Below are 22,646 nucleotides of genomic sequence, written 5' to 3'. Positions count from 1 at the left end.
TATATTCATATGAAAATAAGTTAGACGTCGGCTAATCGCTAAATTAATAAAATGATCAAGAAAAAAACATATTCAAATGAGGCGTTTGAATCAGATAAACGGTCCAATGTTAGTTCACCTCAAAGGAGTTCGTGTTCTTTATTATGTTCAATGTAAACTTTTCACATCAATACCGTAGTCTAACACATAGACTAACCTATGTGCATGGATGAATGACATATTCATTTTTTATATTGAAAATATGACCTAAGTTGGACGTGTTTTAGAGTCGAAAAAGATAAGTTGCACAACCAATATGTAAAAGAAATCATAACGAGAAAGACAACTTTTTGGTGGGAGAGAGAGAGAGAGAGAGAGAGAGAGAGAGAGAGAGAGAGAGAGAGAGAGAGAGAGAGAGAGAGAGAGAGAGAGAGAGAGAGAGAGAGAGAGAGCGCAATGGATGGGTTCAGGGATGGTTTATATAGCGGTGGGTGTGAACGCGGACCGCACTCACTTCTTTGCCTCTGTGGCACTCAGCGCAGCTCAAGTTGAAGGCAGCTGATCTCTCTCTCTTTCTCTCTCTCTCTCTCGCTCTCTCTCTCTCTCCTTTGACTCTTCGGGGAGGAAGGGAAAAAAAAAAAAAAGAAAAAAGAATCTGAGCTGCGTTTCCCAAAAGACAAACAATGCATTGTTGTGACGCATGAGCCGCACGAGCCGCACGGGACCAACCTGCAGCGCCGCGCATAGGCATCAGTGAACAAAGCAGATCGTGCAGCAGCGACGGCGCGGCGCACGCGGGGACAGATCATGCACTGCCAAGCCGAGCTCAGGCTCTCCTCCCCCGGGCAACTCAAGGCGGCCCGGCGGCGCTACAAGACGTTCATGATTGACGAGATCCTCTCCAAGGAGACTTGTGATTACTTTGAGAAACTTTCTCTGTATTCCGTGTGCCCTTCGCTCGTCGTGCGGCCGAAGCCTCTTCATTCATGCTCGGGTAAGAGGACAGACTTTTTGTTGTTGTTGTTGTTGTTGTGGTTTTGTCGTTGTCAATCATTTAGGAAATTAAAAACAAAAATGACCTGAAAGGCAATTATTGCGTGTGTGGATTGGTGAGGAGATGAGAGGTTGTTTAGAAAAACACTTTTGCTCATGAAGTCAATTTCACGATGAATGAGTGTTTTTGGTAAATCAAAGATATTATATATTTGAATGCTGCATGTTTCAGGAAATGTAGATTTACAGTGCAGAGAGTTAAGTGAGGTGTAGGTGGTGTGAAGTGTGTGATAAGTAATGTTGATGTAATAACAAAACGTTGTGTATGAATTTGTAGCCCTAATTAAATTATAATTACCTGTACATATGGGAATATTCCCACATGTGACAATAACACATCAAAATGTATTCATAAATGCATCGCTTAAAATTGAACAAATGCATCAGATGTGTTTTCTTGTCCTCAAGATGTGTAGTTCAAAATGAATCACAATGAATCCATGCTTCCTCCACAAGTTGCACCACGTCCCTCCCTCTGCGCGTCTCGTTGTATAAATCACTGCAGCCAAGTGTTGAAAGTCGTGGAGTGGGTACATGTCAGTGATGCTTTGTGGTGTTTGTTGAGCTGATGAATGACTCAATTGATGAGTTGTTTTAGTTCCAAAAAGGTCAATGAAGAAACGCCATTGCGTGGCTTTTAAAACTGTTTCATCGAACTTCATCTGATTCATTCTGTTATTCTGTGCAAAGTCCGTCTCTGTAATGAGTTTAGCTGCTGTTGAACTTTTGCAAATGGGAGGATTGCATCGTGTTAGTGCGCTACTGTGTCAGTCTGTGTGTAAGCAATCTGTGACCGACAACAAAGTAAAGTTGTGGCTCCCTCGACCCCCCGCCCCCCTCCAAAAAAAAAGGTATCGTTTACAGTGTTGTTGTGGTCCTGCCACTCCATAAGATGATTTATACTGCACACGGATTCACCTCAACTGAGTCAGACATCAAACAGACAGAATATGGGTTTATTCAATACACTTTAAAGCTGATTCATTTGAATGATAATCAGTAATCTCCACTCGCCCATGAACCCCCCCCCCCCTCCTCCCTCCTCATCCCCTCAATACGATAAGATGTCTTACTGAAAATGGTCATAATAGGACAAAGCTCAGTCGCCACAGCACGGCACATGTATACCCTGTCAAAACAAAAGTTCCTGACCGATTCTAAACTGTAACTCCAGATGAGTCCGAAACAACTGAAAGGCTACACTGCACGCTCCAGTAACCATTAGGATAATTGCTCTAAAGTCTGAAATAATAGCCACTGCAATTTGACGATGACAGCGGTGGGTGGATAAAAATAGGAGGCAGCGATTCCCTCATCCCTCCGATATGGATTGGTGTATGCAAGGGGGAGGGGGGGGGACTATACGACTGGGCTCTGGCACCCCTCTGATCGGATGGATAGAGTAACCCGCCCTGCATATCAGAACACTGTGCCCACCACTTATTTGTAGCTGCGGGGGTGTGAGACACAGTATATTCCTTCACATCAATGGCTTTTAGTGCTGGATATAGAAGTTGGCAGGCGTGCAGGTCCCGGGCCAAAGGGAGGCGACTGGCTCGGGCCCTTAACACACTGGGCCGTTTGACTTCTATGTTCCGCAAAGCAAGGGATGCCATAACCTGCTGCCACCAGCGGAGGCCGCCGGAAGACAGCGATGCCAATGATGCTGCCTGAAGGAGTTGACAACTAATTCATTCATTTTTTGTTGTTGTTCTGTGTTTCTCTCTGGCGTGCCCCTCAAACACACCAACGTCTATCGCCTTTCCTGTATTTAGTTTCGTGGCATTTGTATTCCTCTGAAATGGGTGAACGTTAAAGTGGCCAATCCCCGATGGAGCTAATTCCCTGTCAGTATAACAGCAGGATCAGAGACAATGAGCCCTGACCTGCTGCTGAACACAGGACGACGTAATGGCAGGTTATAATATTTCATCTGGAGGCCCGTCTCTCAGCAGGACCCAGGGCAGGGCTTTTAGTGGCGCTTTCTGGATGAGGTGAGAGAGATTAAGATCAACTGTGGTGTAATCTCACCTGACAGCATGATGAAAAAAAAACACACACACACACACACAAATAACAAAAAGCAGGAGTGTGTGCAGCTCAAGGGCCGCTGCATGGTTTTTGTACTGGCTGTGGGCTTATGGGAGAAATCCAAGTGAGCAAAAGGGTTTTTCATCCCATGTTAAACCCTCCGCCGCTGCAGACAATACCATTTCCCATTAGGCATAAAGCCGTCTTGAGATGGCTGATTACACCTATGTCAACACACATGGGCAAGTATGCACACACACACACACACACACACACACACACACACACACACACACACACACACACACACACACACACACACACACACACACGCACACGCAAAGATGTTCCATCTTCGGTCTGGGGGATAATGTTCGACAGGCTGTCACCTCTCCGCCGTTTCTGCGCAGCCACTGCCGTCACATTTTTTTTTTTTCTATCTGGACAAAGGATCAGTAATAAATCAGTTCTAAAAGTAGTCGAGGAACAGGCCCATTTCAGCTGCCGCGGGAAGACATGTGTGGATCAGGTGTCAGATTAAATAGTTAATGCTTATGTTTAATGTAATGCTCGGCGCGCAGCTTTGTTAGTGTGCCTGCTGCGTGGTGGGAAAGAAGCCGTGACCACAACACTCTCGCTAGATGCTTTGCCTCACACCGTCCTCACGTGAATTAATAAGCAGCATTAAACTGCTGCAATCATGCCCTGAAGGTGAACAAGTCCCATTGCAGCAATGTGACCCGTTGCCCTTCCCTGCCCAGCTGTAGTGTTTGACTCGCTCTTAAAGGGCATGGCTTAAAAAAACAAACCACAAAAAAAAAAAAAAGAGAAAAGAAACCTGTTTAATTGATCAGCCTCCTCCTATACCTGTCAGCAGCCAGTTCCTTCTCTGAAGCAGGCGAAGATTAATTTGCATATGTCAACGCAATATAAGCAATGAATCATCCCATTGACAAAAAGAAGAAGAAGACGATTATAGATTATCATCGCAGGCGGATGCAGGACAGATGCTCCGTGATCAATATAGAGCAAATTGTCTGTAATAAAAGGAATTCTCGACAAACGCTCTTGATCTATTCCGAGCAGATATGTCTTCCATAAACGCGTGTGCCGGTCCTCACATTCCGACTGTGATTATCAAGAGTATCAGTGTGCTCGTCCACGTCCACGGGGCCGAGCGGCTCTCTTGCAGCTCGCTCCTCAAACGGTTTATTTGTAGACTATTGACAGGACACAGGCACTTGTCAACAGCATGTCATGGGGACGGCTTCGCTGTCAGTGGAAAGTCACGACGGATGACATTCCCCTCTTTGCTCTCTCTCTCTCTCTCTCTCTCTCTCTCTCTCTCTCTCTCTCTCTCTCTCTCTCTCTCTCTCTCTCTCTCTCTCTCTCTCTCTTTCTCTCTCTCCCTCAAGCTCTCTGTCGACAAGAGATTAACCGAGATGTCCTCTCTCCATTCCCTATGACGCTCTCCCTTCACTTCACCTAATTCAATACACGTTTAATCCGGTGATTCGCTGACATCAGACAATCTAACATTTTCACACCTGCGTTAAAGGGAGTGAGCAACATAAATGGAAAGGTGAGAGAGTGAGAGCGAACAGCGAGAGAGAAGAGGTCTTCTTGTCTAGACTTGTTGCAACAGCAATCTCACGTTGGAGGATTATTAGTGATGACCTCAGCGCCTCACCATGATGTCATCAGGAGCCCAAGGCAGTGTCTGGTGTGTGTGTGTGTCTGTCTGTCCATGAGTGAAGAGCAACTGTTCCTACCTGTACGTGGGGGGTTATTGTGAAATAGTGCAGTCTAAATGTGTACGCGTCTGCACTGAGAGTTGAAAAGCATGCAGACATCCCCAACTACTCCAAACGTCGTCTTCCTCTTCTTCTTCTTCTTCTTCTTCCTCTCGAGTCTTCCTCTTGGGCCGTCGTCCTCATCCTTCTCCTTCATCTCCTCGAGCGCTCGTCTTCTTGAGTCGTCTTCTTTCTCTTCTCGTGGAGTCTTCTTCATCCTCTTCTGAAGTCTTCTCCCTCTGAAGTCTTCCTCTTCGTCACATTTGTACACAACATATTTTCTCCCCGGCCTTAAGACAGAAATCCATCAAGGACCGGCAATAAAGAAAAATCAAAGTCAACGTCTGACTGGTGGGCCTCTGTCTCCTGTGGGCTTTTAGGTTGTCTGTTGGGGTCGATGAGGAGATTAAGGACACTGATCCACCTCAGACACACACACACACACACACACACACACACACACACACACACACACACAGTGTGTGTATTGGTGTGTGATAACCTCCTATTTTCTACGCTCCATTGCAGCCTTTTATCTCCCTTTATATCTTCTACCTCTACTCCCATAATCCCCCCTGTGTCCTTTCTGCTGCTCCTTATCAGCCCATACGGTACAGACTGTGCTCTGCTCCGTTGGCTTGTAAATTTCGGTGAAGGGATTGATTTTATATTTGAGGCCGTAAGGATTTTTCTGGCAGATATTATATTCACTTTGGATAACCCACTGCATCCCCTCCACCAACCTCCTGGTCTGCTTCCCTCCCATCTTGGCTCCAGACAAGTGTTACTTTTTATTGATTCTGGCGTCTTGCTGCTTCTGTCTGTGCTGATAAAGAGCAGAAGTGTGTGTGCATGTGTGTGTATGTGCGTGTGTGTGTGTGTGTGGCTGCATGTGTGCAAGTGTGAGGGACAAAAGTTTATTAGCTGAACAGTGTTTGATTTAGTTTTTCGGGATTTTATTACAACTCATTCTGTGTGTGTGTGTGTGTGCGCGCACGCACACCATGCTGTCAGACTCAGTGTGGTGCGTGTGGTTTGGTGCTGGGAAGCCCGTTTTTATTTAACAACCGCTGAAAAATAATCATTCATTCGAAGGGTTCAGAGAAGCGGTGTAAAACACAGTCTGCGTCATTGGGATCGCGGCCCTCTACATGCAGGGGGTCAAGAGCAAAACACTTTTCACGGCAAACGCAGGTCAATTAACAACGAACCCGTCTTATGTGATTACTGCCGGTCGATAATGGGACAGCCGAGGTGACTGAGTGGCACAGAAGAGCTCACTAAAAACAGCGATATCTAATCTTCCCCCTCAACCTTTTTTCCAATTGTACTTTTTTTTTTTACCCAGCAATTCTCTGTGTCTGTCATCTGACGCACTTGTCTCCGCTCCCTCCAGGCTCCTCGTCACTACGGGCCTACCCTCTCCTCTCCGTGATCACGCGGCAGCCCCCCAACCTGACCCTGCGCCACCCTCGGCCGCCGTCCCCGGTCGGCGTCCCACCGCACCTGCTCTCCCCGCAGCATCCGCGGGGCTCCGAGGCCTCGCCCAGCCAGACGGCCCTGAGCATCAGCAGCGAGTCGGAAACGGAGCACGGCACGCCCCGCCTGAAGAAGCCGCGGCGCAGCCGCACCATCTTCACCGAGCTGCAGCTGATGGGCCTCGAGAAGAAGTTCCAGAAGCAGAAGTACCTTTCCACACCTGATCGGTCAGTACCCGACTCTGTCTCTCGTAGAATTGCAGTCATATCGAAATACAGTAATACAGTAAATCAACAGCACACACACACACACATGCACCCCCCCCCCCCCCCCCCCCCTCCACACACACACACACACTTAGAGTCTACCAACCGCATAGCCATCTAAAACGATTTTGTGACGAGGTTACTTAAAAGAAAGCGAACCAGTGGTGCGTTAAAGGGAAGAAGAAAAACACTGCAATTATTACATTTCAAGCAAACTTCAGTCAGCCATACAAGCATCACTCAGCTGTGACATTTTGATAACCTGCATACCTGGTGTAGAGTACATTTTGAAAGTACACTACGTGCACACGCTTCCATGCACATTCACAAAGCCGCAACTGCAATTATCAAGCAGCGGTTCACCTAACATCATCATTTTTTTTGATTTATCCTGCGGGGAATGTCTCATGTAATGTGAATTTGTCTAAGCCAGGGCATTACCTCAGCATTCTAGTCCAGACAAGAGTAACGTTTTAACCCTGGGCCCTCCAACAGCTAAAAAAGCCCCAACAAAGAAACACTGCCTCATTCAAAAAGGCAGGGACGGGGGCCAACGCAAGCAAACAGAAGTATATTACATTGATTTACGAGCAATCATTTCACACATGTGCAGGTGTATAGAAAGTACACTTCTGCAATGAGATGAAGTAATCTACATGTTAATATCGGTGTCTTAAGTTCCATTTTCTGGGTCATTTTTGGGACCTGACATGAGGTCAGACTATATTTTCCAATTTTATTATAAGCCTCACTTTTATATTTGGCCTGCAGGCTGCTTTTCCATTATAACCGAGAATAGTATTGACCCATACATGTTGTAAAAAGCTTCCCTTCACATGCGCGGTAGGAATTTTAAACCGCTTGTGAACCTTTGCGTCGGGCAGAGATTGGAAGTCTGTATCCTCCACCCCCATGACTCATCCCCGTTTCTCCTGGGAGTAAATCAGCGGTTGTTTAAATACGCAACTGGCTTCATGAACAGTGTCTTTACGCATTTAGACGCACAAACAGCTCCAGTCTCACATCCTCCTTGCCACGTATCTGCTTAGCACATGTAATAATCTGAAAAGACATTTGCATAGATGGAATGAAACTAGATTTATTTGTCGTTGCATTTACATCCCATCCTTGGAGAAAAAACCCCACGATGTATTATTAAATCTATCACATCTTGGCTTGCCCGGAGCTGTTTGAAAAGGCGCCACGCCTCGTCTTATAGCAGAAGCCCCGAGGCTGAGCACAACTCAGTGATCAAAACCGACCACCCTTTACCAGTGGCCGTGCCAGAATACTGTGTCCTGTCAAAATATCCGATTCTGTGTTGAAAATTAATTAAATACCCAGCTGGCGAAAAAAAAAAACATCAGCGGAGAAGATCCGCCATGAAAGCCTCACATCAAAGGTGTGGCGTGCTCCCCACTTTGGTTTTGTTGTGATCCAAAGATAACTTTTCTTTTCTCTGCGGCTTTAAATCGAGACTACACACGCGGCGGCGGCGGCGAGAGGAACCCCAAACCAAAAATATCCCTGAAAAAGACTTCATTATTTATATCGTTTGGCACCAATGATATTATTATACAGCGTCCAATTATAATAATTAGTGTCTCAATAATCCTCACTGTCATCATCATTATGAAAAAGGTTTTCAGCTACACCCAAGACTCCCTCGTGAAAGGTGTGAGAATGGAACAAAATGGCAGTCTTGCCGTAGCCTGGGGGCAGCAACTCAAATATTCTTTCTGTTGCAGCGAGTGTGTGTTTCCTATCCATTGAGAGCTAATGACCATAAATAAGAGGGGTTTTACTTTTCTGCAATTACTTTTCCTTACCTCCAGTTGTGAACTGCTACAGACTGGGGCACGCATGCGAGTGAGGTTTGATGGACAGCTTGATTGCCTGCATGTCTGGTGTCCTTTGAAGTGCAGATATCCGTACAAGAACCACACACACACACAGCTCTTTATGGAAGGTATTAAGTTATGCAGAGGATCCTGCGACTCATCCTGCTTTCCCTTCAGGTTCTTCTCCGTCTCGCCTTCCACTCTCACCATCAAATGAAAGCCGGTTCCTTTCACTTGGGGGGTGGTTGGGTGTGCTGGGAACCCCTTCATCTGACTGTTAAACACTGAGAAGAGCAAGGAAGAGGAAATCTCATTTTTAAAAAAAGAAAAGAAAGAAAATAAATCTAGATAACAGCTCCTTTCCTTTACAAATGGATGCCTTGTTCACTTTATCTGTCCCTTCCTGAGATATCCCATTACACACCATCCAATAGCCCTATTAGTCATGGATCAACACATGTGGTGGATGCATTCACAATTTCCTCCAGCGGCACCTAATGTACAAGCGCCGTGTTTGGATTACTGACCTCGGTACAGATGTTTCAATTCAAGCAGTGTTTCCTTTGCTGCAGGTGTACAGTGTCAAACTCCAGCTCCGAGCAAATCAGCTTTGATGTGAGATTCAAAGGACAGAGTTAAGAGTTTAAGAGTGGTCTTATACTGTTCTTCAGCGTGCATGCTGGCAACCTCTAGGCATAAAGCTGCATTATATAGTTGGTGTCAAGATTCTTATCATTTCTATATTGTCCTGTCAGTGGCTGAGGCGGATCATGCTACCAGGTGCAGATTGCTTTTAAAGCGTGTGATTAATATATGATATGGCACTCAGCCAGAACATGACTGGGAGAGCAAATGATGATACATCCATCTAATGAGCAGTTTGTTTTGTTTGTGATTATTTATTTTTTTTACAGGTTAGACCTGGCCCAGTCACTTGGTCTCACACAGCTCCAGGTGAAGACATGGTACCAAAACAGGCGTATGAAGTGGAAGAAAATGGTAAGAGACACGGTCAAGCCGGGCATGTGTGGGTCCTGCTATCTCTATTTTCATGTTAAAAGAAAAGAAAATATCCAACAGGGTGGCTTTTACTTTGCTGACAACTCCCTGTTTCACGCGGCGTCGCACTTTAACATGAAGCTAGCCGTGTGACAGGAAGAGAGGGTGTGGTGTGAGACGTGACCGATGACGACGGCAGGGAGAGCAAACACTTTTATACAAGGGTCAACAACTCAGTGAACAAAAAGGCCCTGAAATCATTAAAGATGAATGAGTGCACAAGGGGCAGCCAGCAGCAATACGTCTTCTCTTAATTACTATAATAGCCGGCATTGCCTTTGACTGCTGCTGCCATTTATTACCGGTCGACTAAGATCGTCTGTGTGCTGTTCTAGGTGCTCAAAGGAGGTCACGAGGCCCCGACTAAGCCCAAGGGAAGACCCAAGAAGAACTCCATCCCCACCACGGAAGAAATAGAGGCCGAAGAGCAAAGGATAAAGGTGGAGGAAGAGGACAGGATGAGGAGGGCGACAAAGGAAGCGGCGCTGGCTCACGGAGGAGAGGAACCTCAGGATCTCAGTTCAGTAACTCACCACCCGGCCGCGGCGATGGAGGAATCCGAGCGAGAGCTTCCTCTCCCGATGCAGTCAGAAACTCATTCAGCCAGCTAAGCAGGAACAAAATAACCAAAGACTGATGCCAACCTTAAAACAATTAGTGCCTCAGGATCACTGTAAAAAAAAAAAAAAAAAAGCCTGTGTGGTGTTTAGAGCCATTCGTTTAAACAATTTGACTGGAAACATATTGCTGGAATCCAGTCTTTACCTAACGCAGCCGTTTTATTTCATCGTGTATTTGAACATGTACCATAAGAGCTAACATGCATACACACACTGATTGCACTGGTAAATATTTGGCCTGTATTTGAGCAGGACCCGGGTATGAGGAGTGTAAATCTGTCAGATCTAAGGTCAAGTCAGTCGGAGCGGAACTCGCATCGCTGCATCACTTTATTGCGCAAACATCAACGATCAAACACGCCACCGATCCGCCAAGCTGCCTCACAAAGTGCATGTGCCAAAGTATCAAGATTTGCCTTACTGTAACGTCTCTATGTTTTGATGTGTTATAAATCACATCACTGCCAAAAACTAGATACTACTCAATGGCTACAGTGCCTTGTCGGTCTCAGAGGAAAGCTTTTAAAGTGTTGATATAATAAGTATATTTTTTACAGTTACCTTTGATTACAAGTTCCATTTTATGGAGACAGAGTTGTAAAGTTTTGAAGAGCACCTCTATGTTTACTGTGGAGTTCCTCTGCACTGCTTTAAGGCGCAAATGTTTCATTATTTGGTGAGTAAGGCTTTGCATTTTTATTTTTTCAAATCTGAGAAGAAAATACAATATTTCTGCCAAGCCATACACTGTATCATACTGTAGAAATATGTATAAAGTTTAAAATATATGGTCTTTCAGATATATATGTAAAACAGTATTTTTAACTGCTGTTTTAAATTGGATTAAAATAGTTTGTATGTGTAAAGTTACTGCTGTCCCTGATCTTTTTTCTCCGCTCGCGGGAGTCAGGATGCCTCTACTTTCTGCCACGAGGCCAATAAGACTCTCAAACTGTCAGAGGTTCTCAAAGGGCATGAATTATAGTCTGTGGCAAAGATGTGTGGCAAATGCTGAACATTTTAAATCTCAAACCTCTTCGGGCTGCAGGCGTTGCATGATTACCCCAAACAGTATCTTTGACTAACATTAACATAACACATTTTTCTTACCTGACACTGACTTCTTCCAACTTCTTTCTTCCCCTCGCAAAGAATTGTAATTGAAGAGTTTCACTTTTTGAATTACACAGATTTATTTTTATTTGTTATCGTGTCATATAAAAAGTACAGTATTTTTCTGATGTAAATAATGTTTGTTTGCTAAGTTTGTTTGCAGTTTTTTTTAAGTTTGTGTTCAATTCTTTTTACTATATACAAGTGTGTGTTTACGTATTTAAATACACTGAATAAAACAGCAACCATTTAAAATCCCACTTGGTATTATTTGGGGCAATTGCTTGGATGTTTGGGGTAATGAATGTCAAATGCATTGTACCGATGCTGGTTTGGCAGCATGATCGATGTGTGGTAAACACATCGAACATGCCATTAAACACATCGAACATGCCATTAAACACATAGATAATGTTATTAAACACATAGAACATGTCATTAAACACATAGATCTTGTCATTAAACACATAGAACATGTCATTAAACACATAGAACATGCCATTAAACACATAGAACATGTCATTAAACACAAAGATATTGCCATTAAACACATAGAACATGACAATAAACACATAGAACATGTCATTAAACACATAGAACATGTCATTAAACACATAGAACATGTCATTAAACACATAGATCTTGTTATTAAACACATAGAGCATGTCATTAAACACATAGAACATGTCATTAAACACATAGAACATGTCATTAAACACATAGATCTTGTTATTAAACACATAGATCTTGTTATTAAACACATATAACATGTCATTAAACACATATAACATGTCATTAAACACATAGAACATGTCATTAAACACATAGAACATGTCATTAAACACATAGAACATGTCATTAAACACAGAGATCTTGTTATTAAACACATAGATCTTGTTATTAAACACATAGAACATGTCATTAGACACATAGAACATGTCATTAAACACATAGATCTTGTCATTAAACACGTAGATCTTGTCATTAAACACATAGAACATGTCATTAAACACAGAGATCTTGTCATTAAATACATAGATCTTGTCATTAAACACATAGAACATGTCATTAAACACATAAAACATGCTCTACTTGGCATTATGCAAACAGAAATTTAAAGAACATTCTATCTATTTTGGCGTGTCTCTAATAAAACTGTTTAACAACAAATAAAAGTCTCTTAGAGGTCAGATGCACTGTCATGTCACTCTAAGTGTGTGTAAATCAAACAGTTACAGTGGAACTGGCAGGTTGAAGTTCAGGCAGATCCAATACCGAGGAAGCTTTTGACAATGTATTAGCTGCAGTCGAAGTTCGCCGTAAATCACATTCAAGAGTACAAAGCATTTTAGCATTTTGTGTTGTGACATTAATCATCTTTATCAGTAGAGCAAACAAGCTGGCTTGTAAGGGCTCCTCTGTGACCCTGTGCGAGGCTGAAGTGTATTTTTAGTGCCAGATACCGGACATGGATGGTTTGTAAAGCAAACAGCACATTGCCCGCATTGAGTAATGTGGACGGCGCTTCAACACCTTGTGTAAACATTCTAAGTATGCTTCAGGTGTGTGTTCAACGGCAGACGCTCCATCACTTCTTGAAAGTATTATTGCACATTTGACTCTTTCAGTATCGGAATTAAACTTGGTTTATCACGGGGGGAAAAAAAGGGCATGGTCGTCAACATGGGCCCGTTTGAATGGAGGTTACAATATTATAACCCTAGTTCTAAGATACAGGCAGAGCCCTCTACTGGAATCCATGGGTGACGTCCACTCCATCTGATCGTCTCATTTCTGCATGCCACGACAGCAAGTGCTTCCAGCATGACCTCCGACTCCTTCTGCCTGGGATTGGAGTAGAGTATCACTCAAAGAGGTGCGTGAGTTGGAACTGTTTTCCACATCCATCTTCTTTTCTGCAGTATGTTGGTTGAGTATAGAAACTAGAACAGAAAACTTATCTTCCTTTACTTTTCTCATAAAAAAGTATTTTCTGTGTTTTTCCTGGCTGATGGGGAATCTTATTATTCCTGTTTAAGCCTATTAACAAATATAATTATCATTTCAGCACAATTGGTGAGTGTGATTACTGATAAGGTGCTGTCACTGAAACAGATACGTGTAAAGTGAGCCATGAAAGGTGTGCGCATGGACTCCGACAAACAATGCAATGCTTTCCGTTTTCGTCATACTTGTCATTTAGTCCACATTGCTTAAATACTGATAAAGTATTACTTTCAACTGCCTGTTTAAAGGCACGCGAAATATGCGTTGGGCCTACGAAAACAACTAACAACTGTTGGCATATACAATAACTATTTAATTAGAGTATATTTACTAGATTTTTCAGTATGAGCTCAACCTCACCACCTGTTCAAATCTAGGCTAAAATAGTAAAAGCCTTTGGAGCAGCTTCAGGGTGCCTGTCTTAATTACAGCAACATATTATTATTAAACATCCTTATGAAAACACAGGCTTTCGCTGCCAGGCGAGGGGGAGGCAGGTCTGCAAGGAGCCGCGCTTTGCAAGTCTCCACAGGCTGTTGAGCTCCTCTAGGCTAATTGTTGTGTGTTGAGGTGAAACACTGGCGGCCTAATTGGAGAACCTGTTCTTTTCTCACAAGACCAAGTTCAGCTGTAGGTCACAAGAGTGGAGTTGTGTCAACCCCAACCAGCCCCCCCCTCCCCTACTCCCACCTCTACTCACTAAGACATCCATTGCACACCTTCACCTGTCAGCTTAGCGACGCTCGGGTAGTTAGCAGGGGCCGATTTGAGGGGGGAGAGGGGGGCGTAGCTCACGGTGTGTGTCACCCTTGTTTGTGTCATGACAGAGGAAGGTATCTCTAAATGTTGAGTGCAGGAGCAACAGCAGGGCTTACCTGTGTCAATAAAGGTGGAGGCGTTGTACAACGCGCATAATGCTCCCCATTGTCTTCAATAACAGTGGAAGAGAAGCAGTAATCATGGGCAATGTCATGGGGCTCACCTCCTCTCCAAGGAGCATGTGGAAGAAATGTGGCTAAGTGTACCTGTTGCTATGAATCTGATGAGCAAGATGTGTGTTAGAGCAATTCTGTTGAATGTAAAACTTTTCAAATGATGAAATATTCCTATTAATAAACACATGTGGCTCAGATTAATCAACCGAGAAAGCGAGGAATTGCAGTCTGTATGGCTTCAATGTTTTTTTCGCATTCTTTTCATTCTGTTCTACACCTTTATCTTTGTTTGTATAAGTGAAAATAAATGCCTTAAGATATACAGTGGATGTAATACTATAAGGGAAACACATTATTTCCCTTTTCAACCCAGACAGCAACCGTAAGTTCTGAAAAGTAAAGCTAATGAGGAAGTGCCTTCCACTTGCATTCTCTCTACTGGCCATCAGAGGGCGTCTGGTTGAAGTCGGATGGTATAGAAGTCTATGAGGAAAAAACCTCCTTCTCACCTCAATAAACATTGTGAACATGATGGTTATGGTCTCAATTGCTCTTAAATCGTCTTCAAAACAGCATAATGTCTATTTTGTAAATTTTGGCCCCATTTACAGTAAAATAGACAGTAAAACACACTTCAGGGTGTGTCTACCTTGTGATTGACAGGTCGCTACCGGAGGTGTAGATGACGTCTCTACGGCACTCAAGTAAACATCCGTAAACTGGACACAAAAAAACAAGATGGCGACAGACAAAATCCAGGTTAGCTGTGGCCAAAATGCCAAATTTGAAGCTTCAAAACCGTCTTCCACAAATCAATGGGAGGAGTCACGGTGACTACGCCCACGTCTAAACGGTCCATGGTTTAATCCACAACCCGTTTGCTAACAGTGCAGAGAGATGTCCCAAGTAAAACTAGCTATATGTTAACACCACACACCATCTATAGTATCCACTCGAGGTCACTTGCACAGGTTTAAACAAATAAAATATGATTGTACATTCCATATAAATGGAAGTCAATAAACATATTGACTTTCTTTTAAAATCAGTATGAAATTCAGGGGATAAAGAAGTGTAACAACCAAAGAAAACAAGTATGTGCAAGGACCTCCACCAGTTTTCTCCACCCTATTTTTTTTAATTTTTTTCTAAAAGAATCCAAAATGTAAATGAACTGCTGGGAAACAACCAAAAAAAACATTCATGTGTTGCCAGAAACATATGAATCAGATTTTCTTCGAATCACTTCCGTCATTTACGTAATCATCCTTAACACAGATGCTTTGGGACTAAGTGCCCAAATCATTTCTCAGTTCATCCCCTGTTGATGTACTGTGGGATCTTTCAGCCTAACGTATTTAGTGCTTTAATTACAGTGCTGCCCGCCTCCCTGTCGTCTTTTGATAGCTCGTGTTCTGGTCAACATGTCTGCGAGACGACGACACTGCCTCCCACCTCCAGGCTCTCAAGCTCATAAATCAACCAGTAAGCATGTGTGTGTGTGTGTGTGTGTGTGTGTGTGTGTGTGTGTGTGTGTGTGTGTGTGTGTGTGTGTGTGTGCCTGTTTTGCTGCAGGGACATTGAAGGGCTTGTTGTGGAAGTCATGATCACTAGCTCAGGGGTGTACATCCGCCTGCTGAGGAGATGGGCAGTAATAGACCTGTCAGTTGAGTTTTACCCAGGAGCTACCGTGTGCTGCTGTGTCCAAATTACTGCCGACTCCCCCAAGCCCCACAGACCTCCACTAAGATCCCAGTCAGCGATGACTTAACTCCAACACTGGTAACAGCCTATACGTGCACGTAACGGATACACCGGTGAGTTTGAAATGTTTAGCTCCTTAGTTGTAAATAAAATAAACTTCACATTTTTCGTTTTGCAACAAAAAATTAGAATGGAGAGAATCCAAGCTCAACGGTTCCCTTATTGTACAATGATTCAGAGCTTTAAAGTTAGCCCAGTTTCCCTGGGAGTAGCCTCCAACTGTTCCGCACCTCTTGATTTACGTCTAGTGCCAAGGTTTTACCTGCTAATGCAGGACACAGTCAGTGCGTTTACATGCTGGTATTAATTCGAATCTTGCTTTAGTCGGACTATGCTCTCTTTCGGGGCAACTGCTGTTATCCGAATATACATGGCAGTGCCAATGCATGTCATATCCGATACGCTAGGTGGCGCTGTTTTCATTACATGTAGTGGTGATACAGACATCTCCGCTTGACCTCTTCACTCTTCATAATGGAGAGAACCCCGCTAGCTTCGGTGGTTGTCGGGGAGCTAGCGCAGAGCAAACGGGGAACTAGCAGCAGCGCTAGCTGGCTACATCAGGGAGCTAGCAGAGACACCCACCGAAGGTAGTATCGGCTCGTAACCCGACTTTTACGTTTGTTTGTTTCTGCCGGCCGTGACAACTTATCGTCTCTTTCGACTTCCGGGTCACGACCTGGGAGGGAGGGAGGGAGGAGGGCGGCGGGATCTTGAGCATGCGCACAAACGCATTGTCCAGTTCCGATCCGATTCAGCGTTTACATGCAGCGTTATTCGAATTATCAATCGAATCGAATCGAGTTATCCAGGGGTGTTAATCGGATCGTAGTCGGACCGCAGTTATTCGAATAAAGGTGTTTACATGAACGGGATAATTCGATTTTAGTCAGACTAAGCCAGTAATTCGAATCCATGTAACCGCACTGAGTGTGCCCTCGATGTAAGTGGGTGTGACGGCGAGGGTGATAGATGGGCCTCAAAATAAGCAACTTTTTTTTTGTGCCGAAGGCGAACCTTAACCGTAAAATATCTTAATAATACCGCAGTCACCGTGTGCAGATAATGTCATTGTTATCCCTGATTTGTAGAACCAGAATGGAACAGTCTCAGGTGTCATCATGTGACCTAAATGTGAACCTTCACACAAACCAACGGGGAGAACACGCACACACGGTGCTTGCCACTGCACCAACATACAGCCCCAAACTACACTGTAACTTTGACACAATGTTAAATAGACAACGTTCATTGCGATGGGTTACGCAGCTCGAGGAACTTTGAAGAGACTAGCGAATGTTTTTCAAGTCCTGTTGAAATGAAATGTCTGAGAATTGCAAATGTTTATTAGGTATTGGAGAGCGAGACTTCTTATTTCAACTTAGTCCCACTCATGGTGGTCATGACAATAAGTAGTTTGGATAACTATAATGGGCACTTGTCTGAAACTTTTGTCACCGCCTGATCAATTATTGTACTTCCTCTGTTGTTGTTGCTTTCCAGATAAAGGCAATGATGTTATATCATGGAATAATGGTCAAAAGTTTAAAATAATCCAAGGTTTAGAATGAAATGTATCAGGCTCATAGTACATTTACGAAATGTTTCATGTTTGATGGTTAACCTGGGAAAACAAGAAGTTCACGTGAAAGCCAGAGACCCCAAAAAAACCATCTTATATATATATATATATATATGAAAAAATGTATACAACCAACAGCAACAACTGGATGGAAGAATCCAAAGTGAGACGAGGGCTATGTGGGTGGTGCACACTGTCAGAGTTTCTCACTGTGATCGTAACTCATTCTCAGGGACAGCTGAGTTCAAGGGAGTCATCCATACAAAATCCAACAAAGCCTGCTGTTTTTTTTTTCCCCTTCCGTGACCTGGTCTGGCCTTTGAGAGATGTACTCTCATTTACCATTTGAGTCAAGGAATTTTACGCTGCTCTGCCTTACTTTGCTTTACAGCAACAAATCAAACCTCTCAGATAGAAAGAATGGCGTGCAGCGGAGAATGTTTACAGCTGGCGGCAAATCAATTGCTGACAAGATACTGTTTTATCTCGAAAAGTTTTGTTTTCCAAAGTTCCATGGCGAGGCAGAAACAAGTTGAAACAACCCTCCTTAATATTCTCCAAGTAAATATATGGACTTGTATTTGTTTAATATTAAGAAAACAACACATGGATTAGAGAGTTCAGAGACTATACCAGCAAAGGGGATTCTTCCACACTTTCATGTTTTCTTAACTCTCTTTCTTATCACATGTTGTTTTTACCCGCCCTCTTTCCTCAAAGCTCTCACTCAGGTTTTTTCCTCTAATGGTAAAGAGCAGCGCCTAATGGACTTAATTTAGACGACATGAAAAGCTGAGCTCAATAGGCTTGTAATCCACATTTTACACAGCGTCTTGAGTTTATAAAGGAAGCCGCTCTAAAAGCCAAGGAAATGTCAAAGGGAGTCGGGGGAAACGTGCACTAGTGCCGGCTGTGTAATGTGGGATCAGCCGAGTGGCAGAATGACTGAGCAATTACGTATTTGTTGAAAGCTCATTTCATAGGTCTGTGCCCAACTGAAGTAAAACAAAGTGAACCGAGGAAATGTGTGAGTGTTTGCCTCTACATTTGTGTGTTGCTCGCCTTCTCCGACAGCCTTTTCTTTCTTTTTTTTTTTAAAGTTATGTATTCGCATTCAGACACCTTTTATCAAGAGATGTTTTTTCTTCTCCGAGAAGCTAAGAAAACTTCCTCCTTGTCAACATTTCTTGGAATAAGACTTCTCCCTGACACAAATCCGGGGCCAAATCCTGTGCTGTGCTGACAGTCGACTTTTCCTTTTCTCTCCAGCTGGACACGTACACCCTCTTCCTGCGGGGAGTAAAGTGTGTGTGTGTGTGTGTGTGTGTGTGTGTGTATACAAGGACTTAATGTCACTTAAATTGTGCTGTGTTGGGCCAGCAGGCAGGTAATGAGCTCAGGTGAGCGATCTGTCCTCTCTTCAAATATTTCCACTTGGGAGGCGGGGAGGAAACAAAAAAAAAAGAAAAGAGAAAAAGAAAACAGAGGATGTGTATCTGTGATTGGCAAGCTGTGAGCAGCTTCTATCTCCTCAACATGTACAGCCTGTCCTCTGTCAACCGCTTTGACAGCAGAGCATGTCGTTGATCCTGTGAAGGGGCTCTGTGCGTTTCTGCCTCGGCTGATGTCAGGGAGCAGCCAGGGGTCATCCGTCAGCTCCAGGGGTGGATTTAACCGAGCGAGGGGGCGGAGCCTGCGCACTGGCATGCTCCGCTAGCTGTGTTAGTCAATCCCGTGTGTGGTTTTATGAATGAAATAAACTCAGTATTCTCCCAGTTTGTCTCACAGCGTCTGCTTTTGGGTTATCGCTTATTTCTTTTGGGGATAATCACGCGGCCCGCCATTTGAATGAGATTTTAAGATGTGCTGAAACAGCTGTGCTTCCGACACAAGGCACATACGAGCTGCTACACGTGAGGCTGATTCATGCGTGACTAATCTGTGGGTTATTCAAAGGGAGAAAAAAAAAATACACCTCGAGTCGCTCTTGATTGTCATAAATAAAAAGTGCGGATTACAAATCACAGACAGAGGTCGACGTATGTAGTTTTCGTTGACGACTTCCATTTAATTAATCACACCTTGATGTCCAAGAAGTCCCAATGCGGCTATGCACAGTGCACACACTGCACCGTACAAGAGGCAAGTAAGAAGGAAATGTACAGTTTGTTTCACAGTGTTTCAATCAGAAATACACAAAAATATATAGTCGATCAAAACTTAATGGCTGTTGTTTGCGATTTCCTTCCATAATAAGAGAGCGTGCAGTTTTGCACGTTCGCGCTGCACTTTCAATCCTTTCTCAGCTGCAGACAAAACCTTCTTTATATGGAACATGCTTGAAGTGAGTCAGTTCCTCTTGACTGGCTGTCATAAGGCATCACAAACCACAGTGCCATGAAGAGCGAGACCTGCACGCCTGCCAACGGTTCATCCATCTCCACCTGTTGTGGCGCTGGTTGCTATAAACATTTGAGAAATCTGAATTGGGTATGCAGTTCTGTAATGTTTCCTTCAAGATGTTATCTGCCTGCATCTGGCGCCACGCCATGCACTCGGGGTGTACACATGCAGGCCGAAACACATACACACACACACACACACACACACACACACACAGTCACTCACAAACACACATTCACCAGTTGGAAATTAGAAGAGATGCTGGGGGAAAAGAAGGGAAAAAAATAGAAAAAAGGAGGAAAATGAGGAGGGGAGTGGAGCGAGGATGAGGAGGTGTAGCTCTGTCCTTAGCCCTGACAAGGTGAGCTCTCTTTGCCCTGAGGACTGCCTGCACAAACAACATTGCTGGCTGGTGAAGCAGAAGGAAAAGGCTCTGAGCCATCAGTGAATATAGATCATTTCATAAGCACTTAAAGGTGATGAAACACAAGGGCATGGCAGATGGAAGAGGTATACGTTGGTGTGTTGTATAGAATGTGTGTGTGTGTGTGTTAACTGACAAAAAGACAGACACACTCTATCACAGTGTCAGCAGGTGTCAAAAGGGAAAGGCCAATGAAACAAATACATTCTTTGACGATGAATAGCACATCCTGAGCCAACGCTGATGATATTATTTATTCGCTAAATTAATCTCTCCGGGTTGACCCCGTTTACGGCTGCAGCTCAGTTCACACATGGTTTGTTTACAGATTTCAGCAGTTAAGTATTTACTCGCGAGCCGAGGCGGTTCATTCAGCTCGCACCTCCGCTGCTGCTACGCAAAGCAGATGTAATAGCATATACAAGCGTATGAGTTTGATTTTGTTTCGAGCCGATCGCCTGCATCCATCGCCGTCATTCCTGCTCTGCGCCAGCAAAAGCCGCTGCACTCCTAAAGTGTGAATCATAAGTGATTTATAATTGGTCTTAAATTTTTACATTGACAGGAAGATGGGCTTGCCATCATGACTTATGATCGACATCTGTTTTTACGATGTCGGGATTATATGTAATAGTATTACATTATTATTATCTCCACCAGGAACCTGTATGTTTTTTGTGCTGTGCGAGTCAATGTGCATCTCCATGTCTGTCTGTCTGTCTGCGGCTAACCTCAGACAGGACCAGTGTGGTATTTTTTTGGGTCATTTTGCTCAAGGTCATCTCATGAAGGGATTCAAACAGCTTTGACTCTTTATGTCCAAACTGATTATGAATTGTTCCACTCTTTATTTGCAGGCGTATTAAAGACAATTGTATGTATGTATGTATTTATGTATGTATGTATGTATGTATGTATGTATGTATGTATGTATGTATTTATGTATGTATGTATGTATGTATGTATGTATGTATGTATGTATGTATGTATGTACGTATGTGTGTGTGTGTGTGTGTGTGTGTGTGTGTGTGTGTGTGTGTGTATGCGTGTGTGTGTGTGTTTGTGTGTGTGTATGTGTGTGTGTATGTGTGTGTGTGTGTGTGTATGTCAGTGGCGGGTCGTGAAAATGGTCATAGAGTTTAACAGCCGATTGAAATTAATTATAATACATCCAGTGTATTTGTGAAAAACAATTACATTATAACATATATATATAACTTTTCATTATTATTTTTATTTTTATTTTTTATTATTTAAAAAAAAAGAAGTTATATTGTAGCTATAACTTTGTGATTCTGTTTAGGTGTGTGATTGTGTGTGTAACCCCGGTGACCATGGTTTACAGTAATCAAAAATCACAAAATAGAAATTTAATGACAAGTGCACAAGAGATTTGTGTACAAGAACACACATTTTCCTGTTCATTTCTTCATGTCGCTCAGCACAAAATCAATGTCAACAGAAAGTAAGAGAGATCTTTCGTGGTGGGGACCTCACTGAAGTGACCATGTTGGGTTAGAGCTAGTGACGTACTGTATATCCAGAAAGCCCTCTCATGGTGAATGTGAGTTTGGAACACAGGACCTTCAACCATAAGACTGCTGTTGTAAAGTGACTTATGTATTTAAGTAACTTATTTATGAAGGTTTGCCCAAACCCAATGAGGTGGTTTTTGTAAACCCAAACTTTCAATCACAGTTTGTGAAAAGAATTGAGTTGAAAGTAATTACACTGATATATTTATATATTTACTGATGACGTAGAAGAGGATCAACAATGTAAGAACATTTAAAATTCATATAACACAACACAATATACTAGTTTTCTTGAGAAAATAAATCAGTTATCGAGATACGTTGGGACATTTTCCTGTGGGACACTCATAAGATATAAATCTTCAAAAGGTCGCATCATAAGTCAACTAGTTTAGCGGGGATCAAAGCATTATCATTAACCCTTGGCATCTGTTAAAATGCATAATGGACATCACTATAAATGCAGTCACAAAATGCATTAGACAATGAGGATGTTTTTCTTTCCTGTGGTGTGGGTGGTAATGATTCAATTTCCATGATAAATAGGGACTAGGTGCTTCCTGATTAGCGACCAAACTGGAGGCGAAAAATGGGGAAGAAGCGATGAAGACATGATGAAAATTGCTATTAGCTTTGGAAATATTGCAGCAAAGGAACAGCCACGCTCGTTGATCACCGAAAGAAAGAATAAGAGACAGAAAAAAAAAAAGAGTCACCGTGCTATTTTTCTTCACCCAAACCAACATGGTAACAGAGCCTCTG

General features: G+C 43.2%; 1 protein-coding gene across 1 annotated transcript; it reads left to right on the top strand.

Annotated features, from left to right (window-relative positions):
• The first annotated feature begins 786 nt into the window (after positions 1-786).
• On the top strand, positions 787-10,254 carry barx2 (BARX homeobox 2). Its single transcript, XM_068585556.1, has 4 exons — positions 787-973; positions 6,253-6,562; positions 9,357-9,441; positions 9,837-10,254. The coding sequence occupies exons 1-4, from the start codon at positions 787-789 to the stop codon at positions 10,110-10,112; spliced, it is 858 nt and encodes a 285-aa protein (XP_068441657.1). The 3' UTR covers positions 10,113-10,254.
• Positions 10,255-22,646: the final 12,392 nt, after the last annotated feature.

This window comes from Clinocottus analis, unplaced genomic scaffold (assembly GCF_023055335.1).
Source record: "Clinocottus analis isolate CAN_PGR_092001 unplaced genomic scaffold, fCliAna1.0.p SCAF_2, whole genome shotgun sequence".
Lineage (NCBI taxonomy): Eukaryota > Metazoa > Chordata > Actinopteri > Perciformes > Cottidae > Clinocottus > Clinocottus analis.
This window is presented reverse-complemented; position numbering and strand designations above follow the sequence as displayed.

Bases quoted from the DNA above. Each gene is read 5' to 3' on its own strand.
- barx2 (XM_068585556.1), top strand. From the start codon at position 787: ATGCACTGCCAAGCCGAGCTCAGGCTCTCCTCCCCCGGGCAACTCAAG. The intron at 974-6,252 runs GTAAGAGGACAG...CGCTCCCTCCAG, and splicing joins GCCTCTTCATTCATGCTCGG to GCTCCTCGTCACTACGGGCC. The intron at 6,563-9,356 runs GTCAGTACCCGA...TTTTTTTTACAG, and splicing joins TACCTTTCCACACCTGATCG to GTTAGACCTGGCCCAGTCAC.